This window comes from Lacerta agilis, chromosome 1, assembly GCF_009819535.1.
Source record: "Lacerta agilis isolate rLacAgi1 chromosome 1, rLacAgi1.pri, whole genome shotgun sequence".
In the NCBI taxonomy this organism is placed as follows: domain Eukaryota; kingdom Metazoa; phylum Chordata; class Lepidosauria; order Squamata; family Lacertidae; genus Lacerta; species Lacerta agilis.
Genome location: NC_046312.1, coordinates 82,950,400 through 82,967,611, shown reverse-complemented (window position 1 = coordinate 82,967,611; position 17,212 = coordinate 82,950,400). Strand labels below are relative to the sequence as shown.

The following is a 17,212-nucleotide window of genomic DNA, read 5'->3' as shown; positions in this document are numbered from 1 at the left end:
CTTTCCTCCACTGTAGGCAAGACCTTTGGGATTCAGGCCAGAGCATCATGCATGCCTGGGATTGTATGAGCTCCTCAAGAGGGTTGGTAAGTGCTCAGTCTTGGCTTGCCCTTATCTGTTCTGACTGCTTCTCACATTTCTGCCCCCATCATCAGCATCTGGGATGTGATCTCAGCCAGGCCTTGCCTGAAAGAGTCATTGGTGCATAAAGCTTAGCATAGGGCAGGTGTGGGGATCCTTTGGACCTCCAGATGTTGCTGAACTACAACTCCCATCAGCCCCAGCAAGCATGGGGAAGATGGGAATTGTAGTACAGCAATATCTGGAGGACCAAAGTGTTGGAATGTTCAGGGATGCAGGAGAGGATATATTGTTTATTATATCCTATTCCAACTTGTGTTAACAAGTTCAACAATATCAGCAGAGTTTACATTCCCCTTTTAAACACACATAGCGGATGCTTGCTCAGGTTTGCTAAAACCTCTATAATAATACTGTCCTGGTATTTTCCCCTTAATCCCCCCTAAAAGATAAGACACGACACAGTGTTCTTATAAAAGTATAAAGAGTTTACTTACAGACATCTGATCACAAAAGGATCCCAGAAGGCAGAATTAGCTTAGTAAAAATTACACACACTTGGATACTATCCCATAGGGGAGATAGTACCTTTGTCCTCTCTTGGCTGGAGGCCAAAAGAACATCTTAGCTAAGCAGAAGTTGCTTGCTTGAAGATTGAAGTCAAAAGAGAGAGATGGCGTCTGGCCCTTTTTGCTTTTGTTACCTGAACACAGGTGAGGCCACCTCCAGTCACATGTAGAGGAAGTCTGTCCCAGCCCAGGAGAAACAGGAAGTTCCGACTGGCTGGGCCAGATATCCCCTTCTATGTCCACTCTAGGGATGTTGTACTTGACTGCTCTTGTGTTTCACATCCCACACAAAGGGTCTCCACACCTGGCATAGGGTGTGGGAAAGAGCAGGTTTTTGCAGGGAAAGCTTTGGAGTAAATACAAACAAATGGTTGGACATGGAGCTTTTAAGTTCAGATCTGTCCCTGGAAAAAGTGGGGCAAAAGCTAAGTGTGGATAAGCCCCTCCTCACTATCCTTGGCCCTCTGTCCTTTTTGTTCCTTTCCATAAAACAAAGGGACAGCCTCTGATCAATGGAAGTTGGAAAGAGGAGCATGAACTTGAGATCCAGTTTCTGAGGCGGCCGAGTGAGTGTGGCATCTTCATCAGGGCCTCCAAGTAGCTGGCAGATACAAGACATGGTGCAAGATGTAAAACAGTTAATTGGCTCACAGTTCACTGTGGTTATATGTATGTTACAGAGAACTGTAGTCTCCTAATGGCTAACACAGGTTTTGTGACAGGATTTTCAGTGCTTCCGAGTCAAGAATGGAAATACCTGCTCTTTGGACTAGTGCAGGTTTTGTTCATTTGCTTAGCATTTAGGTACATTCCTCGTGCATTCTTGCTACTCCCTTGTAAGGTAAGTAGGCTGGCCTTAGTATCCCCTTTTTACAGACTGAAAGTGAGGCTAGGAAATGCACACATCTTGAATGCACAGAAGTAGTGTATGTACCAAGGAGCTGCTGTACTGGGTCTACCAAATTACTGACAGAAAAAGAAGTCCTCCAACTTCCTTCCCAGGTAGCTTGACTTAATAAGTGATCATAAATTTAGACACATTTATGACTAGTGTCAGCTTTGAATGCATTGAACTGTAACAGTAGCTTTATGAGGATTCTAAATTCCCCCCCCTCTCTAAACAAGTGAAATGAAGCTCATTTAGTTATTCTTAGAGACCTGTGAAGGTGGCTATCTGCGTCAAGGCAGAGTGAACTGTGCCACTCAGGAGGCTCCTCTAATCCTTTGGACTCAGCTAGGTAGCAATAGATCAAGAATCCACACTGTGCTAGAGAGAGACTTGGGGAGATTAAGGATTTTCAGCAAACTAATCATCAGCACATAAAAGGGCTCTCACTCTCTCGGGGCATAACAGAACCAGTGCATGTGAAAAAGAGAGCTAAGATTTAAACACATTCCTTCCCAGAAGGCAGTGCAAAGTCTTATATCCATGCAAGTCGGGGGCCTTTTCCCCTCCTCCACACCACCTCTTTTGCAGCTACTCTTTCTCCCTCTCTCTGTGCAGAATCTTCTGATGATTCCTACATCTCAGCGGGTGAGGACCCACTGGAAGCCCCCATCTTTGAGATCCCTATCCAGGATGTAACAGTCATAGCTGGAACAGAAGTGCTGTTCAAATGCATCATCACAGGCAACCCTTCCCCAGAAGGCAAGTGCATGGAGTACCAGGAAGAGTGTGGGATGAGTGATGATGAGCATGCATAGGCAAACCTGTGGGGTGCCCAGTGCAAGTCAGAGTGAGAGGGGCCAGGAGATGGATGGGGGCCATCTTACTCTACCTTTGCTGTTGTCTCTTGGATCACACAGGTGTCTTCATTTCCACAGATCTCTAGGGATAATTGTTTGGTTTTATTTGGTTTTGTGTATGTTGCCTAGCTCACATCAGTAAGGATTCTGCTTTAAATATGGTCCAGAGCCATGGGGCCCTGGTGGCAACACTAGGAGGAAAAACACAAGGCTGGGGGAGAGAAATGGTTGCAATCCCAGCTACCACCAGTGATGACTGGCAAGTAATGTTGCAATTGACTAGAATGGGGGGGGGGTGGCCTAACAAGGTTGTTTGCTTTTGTTGCAAGAAAAACAAAGGGCAATGCTATTTTATTTTTAGCTGCAATCCTTGGATAGGCAGGCAACAATCCTGCTAGACTTTCCCTCCCTTCGCCTACCAGGTGTTTGGGCTTCACCACCAGCTCTGCTTTCATGCAAATAATTCAACCCTTACCCCTGCACCAGAATGTTCTATTTCAAAAGTTAATAATTTTTACTATGATGCAATTTCCCAGCAGCAACACCTGTGGTGCCGCCAAACTGTAGTCCTGTATTAGGGCTGGGAAATAACCCAGGAGAAATAACCACCACCCCAGGCCATTACCCTCAGTGGCCCTGCTGCATACCCTCTTCAAGTGTTTTTGCCTGGCTGAAATATGTCCTTGAATTCTGATCATGCTTCTTATCCGGATGGAGGCCAGAGAGGGGAGTGTGAATGTGTGTAGAAACTAGCCTACTGTACAAAGTGGGGGAGATGCATTTGTTGCTCCACCTGTGTTTGGCTGTCGCCCTGCTCACCACTGTCATGTGGCCTCTGGAAGGTTGCTCAGAAGGGAATGTGGCTCTCAGGTTGCAAAAGGTTCCTCACCCCTCTTCTGAAAAGGAGACAGTTCCAGAAGTTATTGGATAAAATGGGAAGTGCCATGTATGGGGGGAGGTGCTGTATGTACAGAAGTGAGGTGTCCCCACATGCTCTGATCTCCTACCCACTTCCACTTGCCCCTTCCTCACAGTGTCATGGCGAAAGGATGGCGTCCCCTTTCGGAGCAGTACCACTCGCCCTATCAAAGCAGAGGGAGAACGCCACACCCTGCTGGTCAGGAGTGCCCGTGCGGCTGATGCCGGCCTCTACACAGTTTGTGCCACCAATGAAGTGGGCGAGGCCTGCTGCAGTGCCATCTTGACTGTGCGGCCAGGTAAGTGGCTGGGGAAACCCAGCCAGATGGGTAGGGTACAAATAATTTATTATTATTATTATTATTATTATTATTATTATTATTATTATTAGTGTGTGTTGAATGCAGTGCTCAAAGAGGACCATTCGAATCCCTGAAGGCCAAGGGAGGTTTTTTAGAGTCATATTCCTCCCCAGGCCAAGTTTGGGGAGAAGCAGTTTCAGGCCTTGGGGCTTAGTTAGCATCCTAGGCTAGGTCTTTTTCTGTCAACCTTGTGGTGCCTGCGGCTGCTGCCTCTGCTCCTGCTGAAAGAGAGATGAGGCTGCCTTTACCCTACAAGGCTTGGTTTAGGCCAGCCAGGCTGACAAACAGCCAGCAGCAGTCTTGAATGTGGGGAAGAAGGGAGAGACGGCCTGGACTCTCAGCACCAACCCCACGAGGTGGCGGCGAGGGAGGTGGAGCTGGCTGACAGACTGACTCCAATTCCTGATCCGTGTTCCGGACCACAAACTCCGCGGGGAAACCCGTGTCAGCGGCGCCTGCAGTTTGCAAGCGTTTCTGGGCACGTGCAAATGAATTACTGTATCCGAAAGGATGCAAATGAGGTCTTCCGTCTGTTGATGTGAAATATGAGCCCTGGAGGGGCTGGGGTCGGCGTCTGGAGCGCCGATGCCTTCCTCGGCCGTGGCTCGAAGGGAAGGCGGTTCCGAAGAGGCTCCTGGAATCTGCCCGGGCTCTGGCGCCTCCGTTGAGGATCCGTTTGCCCACTCGTCTCCTCCGTGTCGGACGTTGCGTTTGAAAAGAATCGGGGAGAGGGAGAGAGAGAGAGAGATCATTCTCGGGAAATGGCTGTAGGGTCCTCTTTGCCGCGCCGATTGCAGGCTTGGGAGGGGAGCGCCATTTGTTTCCTGCGTTCTTACGCTGCAATCCTATGCATGTTTACTCGGAAGTAAGTCCCACTGCGTTCAATGGAACTTAAACCCAGGTAAGTGCGCAGAGGATTGCAGCTTTAGTGGGTTTGGAAATGGGAACTAGGCAGAGAGAGGGAACGCAACTTTTCAACTCCTAGGTGGGCATTTTGAGGGGAACAGAGGTGGGTGAAGCGGAGAAGGGAGAGTGTCTCTTGCCCCCATTAACCCTTTGTTTGTACAACTGAATGGTGTGATGGGATGAGGACCCCAACTTCATCACATCTGCCCTATAGGTAGGAAGAAATGAGATTCTGCTTTGGGTACCCCTGGAGGGGCTGAGAATTTATTGGGCTATAATCTCCCAAAGCAATAGGGCTGCAGAAGGGGAAGCCAGCCTCAAATTCTCTCTGGGCCTCTTACCTTGTTGTCCGGAAACTTGGAAGTGAGAGAGACTCTCATACTAAGGTGTTTGTCTTTGGGGATAGGGGAAAGCAAGGAACTACCGGTACAAGGCAGGCTGTTCCCATCCACACAGGATAATCTTTCCCTGCCTGCAGCAGAGCATAATGGAGGGCTTTGAAAGACTCACCCTTTGGTCTGGATCGAACACACCTCTGCCTCCTCCTCCTATTTTGTGCAAAGGGCTAAGAAACCTATCCTGTCTTGTAAACACCCCACCCATCCCTACTCAGCTTGAAGGGCAGCATTGCCTCAGAAATTGCCACAAGACTATTTCCACTAACTGACCCCACAACAAGGCCTGCTCTCCTCACAATGCATACACTACAAGTTGTAGTTGTCCCAGCTACTAATGTCACCTTGGCCCCTTTCAGGGAGAGCAAGCTAGGAATGATGCTGCCAACAAGAAAAAGAGTAGTGGCGCCCATGTCTGGAGCTGCCTGATTCGTGACTGTTTAAAGTTTTTCTTTACCAGATGGAGATCACATAGATATATATCAGCAGTGGACTTCCCTGTATTCCCATGGTACTTGGCAGGGTTACAGGCAGTGTTGGATTTGATATCTTCTAAAGCAGTATTGGGAAAATGACTTGTTGTTTCTGTTTCTTCACTCTGCCTCTTTCTGGGTAAGAGGATTGGATATAGACTAGAGCCTAACTGCAAGAAGGGTTTCACAACCCAGATGATCAAATTATTTACATTTATTTATTATAAACAATGCACTATGTAACCTACACACTAATAGAGATGTTGTTTGTGCAGATTCATATATGCATATTTGAGGTGCCAAACTTTTCACCTGATGACTTTGCCGTGACAGATTTACACAAAGAGCTGTTTCTCTGAAACGGCCCCATTATACACACATGCATGAAAACTAGTCAAAGAATTGTAGGTCATTACTATGTTTATTTATATGTTAATACACTTTAATCTCACTCCTCCTCCAAGGATTTCAGGAAAGCATAATGGTCCCCCCATTTAAAAATAATAATATATATTTTTTTGTCCTCACAATGACCCTTTGGGGTAGGTAAGACTTGAGAGATAATGACTTGCCCAAGGTGAGCTTCATGGCTGCTGAATATCTGAAAACTAACATTCTTTCTTGAACTGATAGTTGTCATATGGGGGTGAGTTTGGATACAAGCCACTCCATAGAAAACTGAATTGATAAAATCCTTGCAGAAGGATTTTACTACCTCAGTTATGAAGACAAACATAATTCAGAAATGTCACATGGTACAGTCCCACCTCTTCAGAATGCAGGAGGAGGGAAGTTCACATGTTTGTCATTAAAAGAAAAAACAAAACAACCTCCATGTCTGTGGAAAGTATTTCAGGAAGGAGAGTTCTGACTTAGTCTCTCTTACTTTTCTACTTACAGAGATAGTTAATTTAATTAAACGGGTAGCATTCAAACATGTGATCCTTCAACTGCATTTTGAATGATACAGGCCTAGGAGGGCTGTATACCATGTGATGTTTCTGATTGTGTGGTTCTGTTCTAAATCAGCCTCTAGGCTCCATGCCACAGAAGCAGCAAAGGTCTATTTGAGATAACAATGTTCATGCTAGGCTAAGTGCAGTGTCCTAATTGCAAAATAGGGCATAGTGGAACAGTCAAGAGGAAGGATGGAAAGAACTAATGGGGTGTTAGTTGGCTTAGGTAGGGGCAGGAATTGGAAACTTGCATACATAAGAAGGAACAGGGGAAAGCAAAGAATGAAAACACTCTAACCATTGCACACCCTTAGGGCCATTGTTTTTGTTTCAGGGCCAGGGCCACTGTTACATTATATGCTTGCCACTTCCCCAAGTTTCCATCTGGGGCTGCTCTAGTAACATTTGAATGATGAAAATCATGTAGGAAGAGTTGACAATGTGTTACATCCCACATCAGCAGAATGGGATGGAGCCTGCTAGGAAGCTGGTAGCCATAATGCCCCAGTAAGGGTCTCTAGAGATAGCATAAGCAACCAAACATTTCCTGCTGCAATGCATTTCTATTACTATTTTGAAGGAACCAATGTATTCCAATGGTCAATTTGTGTTATTACTTTTTGTATGTGCCCCCTCTCCATGTGCTATTTTTAAAAAAGCAAATGGAAACCTCATCCCATAGAATACACTGTAGGTGCATTGGGCTATCATGCAGAAAGCTAGATTATATCATTTACTCAGTGCTTGTGGCTAAACCGTCAATTATAATCCCTGTATATGAGCCCTGGCTGCTAGGTGGGCGGCTATGTCCTGGTGCTGCTTTCCCCCTTGAGCTGGAGAGCTTTGTTGCTTCAATGTGCTGTGCATAAGCCATGCCCTAACCCTGTTCTGCCTGTCTAGCTCCTGCAGAGTCCCACAGCCGATTGGTACCCCATCACGAGCTCAGCAGCCCTGTCACATCAGATGAAGAGTACCTGAGCCCCTTGGAAGAGTTCCCAGAGTCTGGCACCCCTCGGCACCACCCTGTCATGAAAGTGCAACCCCGATCTGAGATTGGTCCGCCCCCAGTGCATGTGGGCATCAACTTCAAGGCTGCCCCATCCTTTGAGGTGAGCAGGTGGTGAGACTAGCGCAGGAGGGCATGGCAGTGGAAAGTAACTTATGGCTTTTGCATACTTGAATGAGGATCCATGTTATAATCCAATACTCCCTTGGATTGGGGTTGGGGGCCCTGGGCTTTTGACATGCTCACACATTTGGTGGCAAAAAGTAAACCCCAGCTTTTATTCTATTGAAGGTATTGCACCTAGCAGAGCTTGCCCTGCACTCTGCTTACCCCTGCCCCCTGCCTTAAAGAGAACTTGCTTCCCATCTCCCTTTGCAGTTTGCATGATCCTGATGCCCTCTCTTGCAGGTGACACTGAGTGACCAGGAAGTACTGGAGGGGCAGGATGTGGTCCTGTGCATTCGGGTACAGGGAGAGCCAAAGCCTATTGTGCACTGGTGAGTGGGTTTTATGATACAGCATAACTTCACAAGTAGCCATGTTGTTCTGGGATGAGATGGGTGGTGAAGCTTTCCCAGTTTTGCAAAATAAGAATCTCTCTCAGGCAACCAGTCAGGGAACTTGTGTACATCAAGAAGAGTGTTGGGTTTATTTTATTTTTCCTGTCTGGCCTTCAGTATTCCAAAACTGTGTGATATGTAGACTGGCAAAATATTAAACAGACAAGGCTGGTCTTTGATTTCCAAAGACCACAAGACCCATCCAACCTGATAATGGTTTGTTTTGAATGTAAGTGGTGGGATGGCAAAAAGAAAGCAGGTCTTGGACCTTCCAGAATGTGTCAAGAATCAGACCTGAGACGGATAAGCTTGGATATAAGTGCAAAAAATGGGATCTCTTATGGCTTGAACTTCCTTGACTATATTGTACCAAAAACTATGTTTGTAGTAGCAACAAGGTTGGGAGAATGCCAATGCAGAATCGACCATCCAGATGTAGTATGTAGCCTCTTCCTGAGGCATGCTGCTTTGGAGGAGGGATGGTGAGATGAAATGAAATGAAATGACAGAATAAGCAATTTGTGAAGTTGGATGGAGTTGCAAGCACTGCAGGCTCTCAGACCCTCTCCTCTGTCCTCTAGGTTGAAGAACAGGCATCCAATAAAGTATGGGCGGCGCATTTCTGCTGTGGAGGAGGAGGATGGATCTTTCTGCCTACATATCCGCATGGTGGAGTGCACTGATGCTGGCTATTATGCCTGCAAGGCCATCAATGAGTATGGCACCAAGCAGTGTGAGGCCAAGCTTGATGTACAAGGTATCTTTGGAAGCCACAGAGCATGAAGGTTAATGCTTGCCTGCCATGGGGTGTCCCCAGAATATCCTGCTTGCATGCCTATTTCCTTGGTTTACTCACTCATGTAAGCATGCTTCCTACTCCTCCCCCCAACATCCTGTGACCTATTATCAACCCTCTGCCCACGAGTAGCCTGTGGCTCCATGGTTGCTTGTTTCTGGTTGTATTGTAACTCTGTCTCCTGCCCCTAGAATTCATGACGGCCCTTGACTGAATTTTACCCTTTTTTCATCACGAGTCTAAGAAATTTAGAGCTCCAGATTATCGAGAGGCACAAGGTTTCTGTGGACTACTATGGTAAATGGGGCAAGGGGAAGAGAGAGGTTCAGCTGAAAGCAAGAAGGTATCATGAGTTCCTGAACATAAATACTACTTAGGATATCTTTAACACTTTTTGAATGTTTGAAGCATTTCTGAAATCCTTACAGCAGACAAGTATGGTAGTTATATTATACCCATGTTGCCAAGGTGGGCTTGAGGTTAAGAAGATAGTGGCTTGCTGAGGGCCTCCAGATTAGTGTGGCAAAAGGCAGATTGGAACTGGGGACTTGGCTGTTTATTCATTTATTTCATTTAGCAAAACCTATATACAGCTTGATAGTAATAAACCACAAAGCTGTTTGACAAAAAACAATAAATAAAACATTAAAAGTATAAATAAAAGGCAGTTAAACAGGTACTTAGAAAACATTCAATGCTAATTAAAACCAACAGTAAGCTAAACCATTATTCTGTGCTTTAAGCTTATATTGGTTTTTCTTTCATTTTAACTGGCATGGGCAGGGTGAGGTGTGCCACCTCTGGTAGCAGCTATTTAGTAATGTTTAAAAGCAACAAATTAATTAATCAATAGATTTGGATTTCCTGCCTCAGGCACCAAAATGTTTTGGACTGTCACTATTCATGACTTTCATTAGAGAATCCTGGGAATATTACTTGCCTCCTTAGAACTGGGGACCCCTGGAAGGAGGGAATGGGGCCAGCTAGACGAGATGCTCCGTTTTGGGATAGTGGATGCTTATGATGCTGAGATTGAGATCAGCCTTTGATGCTGGGATTAGGGGTGCTCCCAGTCTATTTTTGGGTGGGATTCAGTCACATACTGGGAAATTCAGGTTGCACAATTATAGTTGGTTGGGAGGTCTCTACATCCCCCAAAGATAGGACTCTTTCCAATAAGGAAAGTGATGGGAAAACACACTGGATAGTATAGGGTAACACTTGCTTAAATGATGCAATATCATTTAACCTCCCACAAACAAACCAGGATGAATGTTCATTAAATAGCCAACACCCTCTAATCTTCCTGTAAACAAATGAGGGTGAATGCTAATTAAAACCAGTCATCTGAAATCACCCTAGTAAGAGCAGCAACCGGAAGGGGATGCTTCTTCATTCTTTTCCATTCCATTTATTTGTACACTCAGAATTTCACCCACCCATGGGTGGAAAAGCTGTGGGTGGGGACAGTGTGTGTGGATAAACAAAGAGGAAAGGGCTAAGTGGGCCACACACTTCACTACTCTTCAGCTTTAAATACAGCCATTAGAAAGTTCAAGTTCATGGCTGTAATATGGGCATGCTCTGAGCCACTAGGGCAGTCCAACAAAAGGCCATTTTTTGGCAATCCTCAGCAACATTTGACACCCTCTCACCCTTTCAGCCCTTGTACTGCCTTCCCAAAGGCTCTGGGCTTTGGGAAGGAGGTGTGAGGGCTCTGACAGGGTCAGAAAGTTAGCGCTTTCTCAGCTCTGAGAAGAAGCTGGAAGGGCCTTGCGCCTCCTTCCCAAAGCCTTACGTCTCCTTCCCAAAGCCCAAAGCCCAGGCAGCATGAGGTTGGGGTGTGAGGTGTCAAATTTTGGCCTCTCACTCTCCCCCACTCTGGCGCAACAAGGCAGTGTGCGGCCCACAGGTTCCGTATTGAAGTAGGTAGGAAAAGTTGGACTGTCCCTGCACTAGGCTCGTTCTCTTGGGGAGCCCTCCATAGGTAGCTGCCTTCTCCTGAGCATGGCAAGCGCAACTGCCTTGAGACCCTTTGGAGGCCTGTTCCAGATGGGAAGAAGAGCATTCAGCTGTTGCTTAGCAACTGAGCACCAACTGCCAGTGTGGTCCTAACCCTCCCCCGTCCCACCTTGAGCTGAAACAGTGGCAGCTGCTGTGGAATTTTGGAGAAAGGAACTGTGAGCCTCTGCTCAGAAAGGAAAGAGACAAGGGAGAGAGAGAGAGAGAGAGAGAGAGAGAGAGAGAGAGAGAGAGAGAGATAGCCCACTGAGGGGGCCTGATGGCTGTGTATACCAGGGGTCAGCAACCTTTTTCAGCCGTGGGCCGGTCCATCGTCCCTCAGACCATGTGGTGGGCTGGACTATATGTTTTTTTTTGGGGGGGGAAGAATGAACAAATACCTATGCCCCACAAATAACCCAGAGATAATAATAATAAATAAAATAAATTTAAATAAAAGCACACATTCTACTCATGTAAAAACATGCTGATTCCCAGACTGTCCATGGGCCAGATTGAGAAGGCGATAGGGCCGCATCCGGCCCACGGGGCTTAGGTTGCCTATCCCTGGTGAATACCAATGTACTGCTCCTACATTCCCATAAAAACAGCCTCTGTCTCTGCCAGTGGCTTCCACACTAATCACTGGGGCAATGAGCAGCAAGTTTTAAATCCAGCTCTCAGCACAGTCCTCCCTGATCCCTCAATCCTACTATGCTTTTTTTTTTGTCTTGGCTTGGTTCTGTCTCTCCCCCCCCCCCCGCCCCAGTGGTACCCAGAACTGGGTCCCAGCGGTGGTCTGCCACCTTCTTTCCAGTTCATTTCCAGCAGAAACTAGGGCCCATCTGCATTATACATTCAAAACACTTTAAACAGTCATGGCTTCCCTCAGAGTATCCTGGGAGGGCTCAATCGTTAAGCCACTCTGGGAACTGTCGCTTTGTGAGGGGAATAGAGGTAACAACTCTCAGCACCCTTAATAAATGACACTTCCCAGGATTTTGTTTAGGGAAGCTAAGGCTTTAAATGTATAGTATAAATGATACGGCTTTAAATGTATAGTGGAGATGGGGTATGGGCCAGGCGTTGTCACTACCACCAGGTGAAGGAGCAACCCAAGGCCTGGCCCAAGTCATTTTGCTGCCTGAGACAAAAGGCAGGATGTGCCTCCCCATTCCATGTACAGAATCAGACCACTTACAGTAAAATTACTTCTTCAGTACTGATGCTGGGGCAGTATCCTCCACTGTACCTGAGGGCTGCAGGTTGCTTTACAGGGCGCAGAGCAGGCTAGTTGATAGGACTCAGGCAGAATGGTTGTAGTGGGGCTGTTGCCACCCCAGCATTTCCTGCCTGACGTTGCTGCCTCACTTTGCTTAATGGTAGGACTGGCACTGGAGCAACCAGCTCCTGTCCACATGGGCATCTCTTTACAGTGCCTGTGAGCCTAAATGGGATGCTATCCCCATGCTGGTTACATCTAGTAAAAGGAGAGGCTCACTTCTCAACCTCTGTTACCTGACCCCATAATGCCTAATATGGGCCTGAGTGGGATCTGTGTAGGGAGGAACTGGAGCAGGCTGGAAGAAACCAGCACTGTATTTTCCCTGTCATTGATCGCTGAGGGTATATGCTAGTATTGGCTCGCTTCAGTCTGGTGGGACTTTTGGTTCTTTCCCCTACACCCATTTAAAAGGTGCCCTTTCCACTTTGAACAGCTTCTCTTGCTGCCTCCTTGTGCTGAATGCAAATCCCTCTGATTGGCCCATTGCATCACCTTTTAGGGAAATAGAGGCAGGGCTGTTTTCAGGATCCTGAGTGAACAGGACTTGCAGGGTCCGTTCCTAGGATCACTGGATCTGCAGAATGTTCCCAGGTGGCATGTTTTACCTAGATAGGAAGACGAGCCTGACACTTCCTATAATGGGTTCTGCCTGGCTTCAGTGTTGGACTGGTTGGCTTGTGAAGAAGGGGACACTGTCAGGCAAATGGGAGTGTAAGTCTGTGTGTAAATGCACTGTGCTTGCTCTTTTGCTTTGCCAGACAGTGTCTACATCTGTGTATCTGCCAGGCAAACCCTTTGCTTCAACCAGGCATGTGTGAATTTGTCTGTGCTTTGCCTCTTTGTCCACCATGCTACACTAACCCTTTGCTTGCTGACTGTGTTTTTGTCTGTACAGGGGGAGTGAGCTAAGGTACTGCTTGGCCCCTGGGCCGCTCTAGCCAGACAACTTGGGCAGTTGCCTCTGCTCCCAGCGTTGACTGAACAAACCAGACTGGCAAGGCTTGGCTCCTGCCCCCACCCACTGGATGGCCAGCGCCGAGACTCACCTGGACCCACAGGGCCTGGCTGCAGCTGGAGGAGTGAGCCACTGTGGGTGGGAGAGTAGTTCTGGGCTGCCCTTAGCTGTGTGAACTGAACCAATCTGTGGCATCTTCTTAGTGCGTGGGCAGGAAGCCTCTCTGTACAATTGAGTCTCCATGTGATCCACTCTAGGGCATATAATCTCAGTGGTGGGCACTGTGCCTGTACGCAGGCGTTACACCTCTAGGTGCTGATGGTGTTTAATCCCCGTGCCGGCATCCATTTCTGTCTGGCCTGAACTGTGGCCAATGTGTGGTGCTCTCTGTTTCTTCCATGTGTCCATGTCTTCTTGCCCCTGTTTGCACACTCCTGTTTCCAGGGGCCTGGGGCAGAGCACTAACTTGTCTGCTCCCTGGCCAGCTTCTCTAGAGGCTTGTGCTGCTCACCTACGGACCACACACACTAAAATGAGGCAGCTTTGGAAGGAGGAGGCCCAATCTAGGCCTTGCTTTCCCTCAAATCCAAGAAGGTGTCTGTGGGCAGAAGACTACATGTTCAGCTTTACGCAAGGCAGCATCCTTATCTGCACGAAGTCTGGACAGCACAAGCTCACTGGGAAGGGACCTTTGCCCCTGAGTTGTGTGGGATGGAGGAGGGCTCAGGGAAATAATGGCATCCCACTAGACTTGAGCCTGCTGGGCTATGGAGCATCTTTAATGAAGGAGGCCAGGGATGCAGTCTCTTACTACCATTGTGCCCACCCTGCTCTGGGAGGGTCTCACAGGGGCTGGGCTACAGTGAACCCCCTTTTTGTAGAAGAAATAAAGTCTGTTTTGTTTGGTAAAAGTGCTGTGTGGTTTGTTAATAGCGCAGACCCCTGTCTCCCTCTTCCCGACGTCCCCTTCTTACCCCAATATCCTGCTCTTGTGTTCTCCACACTCCATCATTCTTTTCATTCACATTTAATTTGCTTCTGAATATGGCTACCTTCCTCTCTCCTGCCACTCATTCCCGGTTGCAATGGTTAATGGGTTGCCAGCCTCAAGTAGTATTTTGTTGAAGTATTAAACACAGAGTACACAAAGAAGTATTTGCTCGGATTTGTCTTAACTTGGTAGTTTGAAGTGTGCATAATTTACAGGCCATTGGTTTCCTGATGTGTGGAGGAAAGATGACACTGGGCCATGGGGGAAGCAACTTATTCCTTCTCCTTAGTTCTTAGTCCTGCATCCTGGTTTAGCACTAGAAATTGCATCAGGTTTTTCCATTCAGCATTTATCATGGCTTTGGGTATTTGAGATGTAGGGGAGGAACAGGCAGTGCAAGATACATATGCTCTCTCCTCCTTTGCATATTGAGCAGCTTAAAGTTATTTGTCAAGGTGATGCTATTAGTTACCCCCAGTGAGTGCTCTCTTGTAGAAAGTTAGTTAGCCATGCCTCAGAGCTACTCTGGGAGAGTGCAGAAGCCCTAGATTTTTTTTGTTCATTATACTTATACAATTGAAGAAACTAATAGACATTGAACATAGCCAAAATTGCAATGAGTGAAGTTTCAGCACACTGAAGTCAGTCATTGCTAGTTTAATCTAGCTTAGCATTATTATCCTTATGAGAATATTGAACCAAAGGAATCGGAGTACTGCATGACACTTAACAGTAGGGATGGGGAAGGGATCACACCCTTTACTCTTGCTGGCAATCAACAAGACATTGGCCAGCTTGGCAATCTCACTTAGCCATGAATACTCACTACATGCTACCCCCACCTTGTGCCCTGCATCTTTCCCTGTTTTTGTTCCATTGCTCAGAGACGCATCTTTCTTTCTCTCTCTTTTTCCCCGTTTACTCCTCCCTTTCCCCCCTCCTTTTCCCCAGTGCACCCTGAGACTCAGTCCTTGGCAGTGCTGGCCCCCCTGCAGGACGTGGTGGTGGGTGCTGGGGATGCAGCTGTCTTCGAGTGCCTGGTGTCTGGCCCACCTGATGTGGATGTGGACTGGCTATGGCGGGGGCGCCTGCTCCAGCCTGCTCTGCTCCAGTGCAAGATGCATTTCGATGGGCGCAAGTGCAAGCTACTGCTCACCTCTGTGCATGAGGATGATAGTGGTATCTACACGTGCAAGCTTAGCACAGCTAAAGGTAAGGAAGCAGGAAGTGCTGCACTGGGAGAAGTCAAGGTGGTCCAGGAGCAAGAAGGGGATGCTTGTAAGCAGCTGCTCACCTTCAACCAACCATTGTAACAGTGCCTTTAATAGCAGTGTGATGAACATATATAAATAGGTGGTGTTTATCTCCATCCCTTGAAACCCTTAACCTGCTTGTTCCTCCATATTCAGGTGCTATTGCAGGCACGAGAGCAGGTTGGGCTCAGTTTTTTTTCTGGTCACCCGGCAACCATATTTGCAACAGGATCATCACTGCACTGATATAACTGGGTGTGGGGATGGTGTCTCTGTGATGCTGAAGTTTTAAGATTCCATAATTTGACCATTCAAAACAGGCACACATGTTTAAAGTGTTACAATTCATTCCTTGGCTTATACTAAAGCAGGAAGCATGAATAGCCTGCTGCCATAGGCCCTGGGAGCTGGCATGCCTCATTAAACCAATGTAAGAACCTTCACTTCACCCTATGTGCTTCCCTGCCACCTAGAAAACGCATTGAGACAGCAATCCTAGGCACACATTACTTGGGAGGACTTCCTTCTGAGTAGATTTGTTCAGCTGGATAGCTCAGTTGGTTAGAGTGTGGTGCTGATAATACCAAGGTGGTAGGTTTGATTCCTGTAAGAGACAACTGCATATTCATGCATCGCAGGGGGTTGGACTAAATGACCCTCCGGATCCCTTCCAACTCTTTGAGGGAAGGTCAGTGGGACTTGTTTCTGAATAGTGTATATAGTGGTGTATCCATCACAGATTTAGTAAATCAAATATATATATCAAGGCTGGGGAAGGGCAACTGGATTGGATAAGGGCAACTGCAGAACAAATTTAGTTTAGTTTACTTAAATGGACATCCTGAAGTGACTTAAAATACAACAACAAATTCAATAAAAAGTACAAATATAAGAATACTAAAAGTATTCATGCAAAGTGGGCGGTGGGAGTGGAGAAATCGCCTAACAACATGAAATATGTCCCCACTGCCATATTGGGTGAACAGCAGTAGCTACCAGAGCCCAGCCTGCTGTCCAAATGGCCAAGCATTATACAGCACAAGTTAGAGCCAATCCACACGTTTTTTGTCCCATGATTTCTAGTCACAGGTCTGAGAGGTTTCTTTTTTGTCCTGCTGCTTTCCCTGGGAAAACCCGCTGTTTACTGCTGAATCGGAACAAACGTCAATCGACAGAAAACCAAATAAACAGCACAAAAAATATAATGGCATGCTGTGGGAATTCCCTTGCCGGTCTTATTCCTATGCTACTAGTTCATTACAATTCTTTTCCTGCAAGGGCCAAACACACCTGGTTGTTTTTAGGGTGTGGGGTAGACAAGAGCTTCCCCATTTCCATACGTATGCAGAGCTATCTAGGGCTAAGTAGCCACCATACATTTAAAGCACATGTATTTCCCCAAATAATTCTAGGAACTGTAGGTTACCCCCACAGAGCTACAACTCCCAGCACCTTTAACAAACTACAGTTCCCTGGATTCTTGGTGGGAGAGTGAAGTCATTTGCTTTAAATGTGCTTTCACTGTAGAGTGTGTGCTCAAACATGGTGCACTTGGGTTGGCGTTAGATAAAAAGACATTCCAGACTGGTGAGCTGGGATAAATTCCTGGGCAATTTATGGGTTGGGGGACAGGGAGTCAAAAGGGGCAAGAGGTAAGAGGTACAGTAAAGGATACAACTGTGTGGCCATGCCAATCCTCTCTGAGTTACAATCCTGGATTTGAGTCCCTAGCTGAGAGTTGCTTTCTGGACCCGTATTAAGGGACAAGAAGCTTCAGCAGAGAAGGAAAGAAATATATTAATATAGTAGGCCTTATACCTTAGGTATGTACCAAGCTTCTGAACTGGCAGGACAAATAATACAGCCAAGAATAGCCTCCACAGACCTGCTTGCTGCTTTTATGTGGCCAGGCTGAAAAGGTCATTTCGTGCGTGGAGAGGTTATATGCAGAGCGGCTAG

At 46.9% G+C, this 17,212-nt stretch overlaps 1 protein-coding gene across 5 annotated transcripts in view; it reads left to right on the top strand.

Annotated features, from left to right (window-relative positions):
* The window catches only part of SPEG (striated muscle enriched protein kinase), a 122,043-nt gene that overhangs the window by 61,554 nt on the left and 43,277 nt on the right, over positions 1 to 17,212 (top strand). For all 5 annotated transcript variants that reach the window (XM_033160073.1, XM_033160062.1, XM_033160103.1 and 2 more), the window contains 6 exons: positions 2,155 to 2,298; positions 3,431 to 3,613; positions 7,307 to 7,515; positions 7,821 to 7,909; positions 8,554 to 8,729; positions 14,952 to 15,212. In XM_033160073.1, the coding sequence (XP_033015964.1) occupies positions 2,155 to 2,298; positions 3,431 to 3,613; positions 7,307 to 7,515; positions 7,821 to 7,909; positions 8,554 to 8,729; positions 14,952 to 15,212 (1,062 nt within the window). The remainder of the gene's footprint in view (positions 1 to 2,154; positions 2,299 to 3,430; positions 3,614 to 7,306; positions 7,516 to 7,820; positions 7,910 to 8,553; positions 8,730 to 14,951; positions 15,213 to 17,212) is intronic.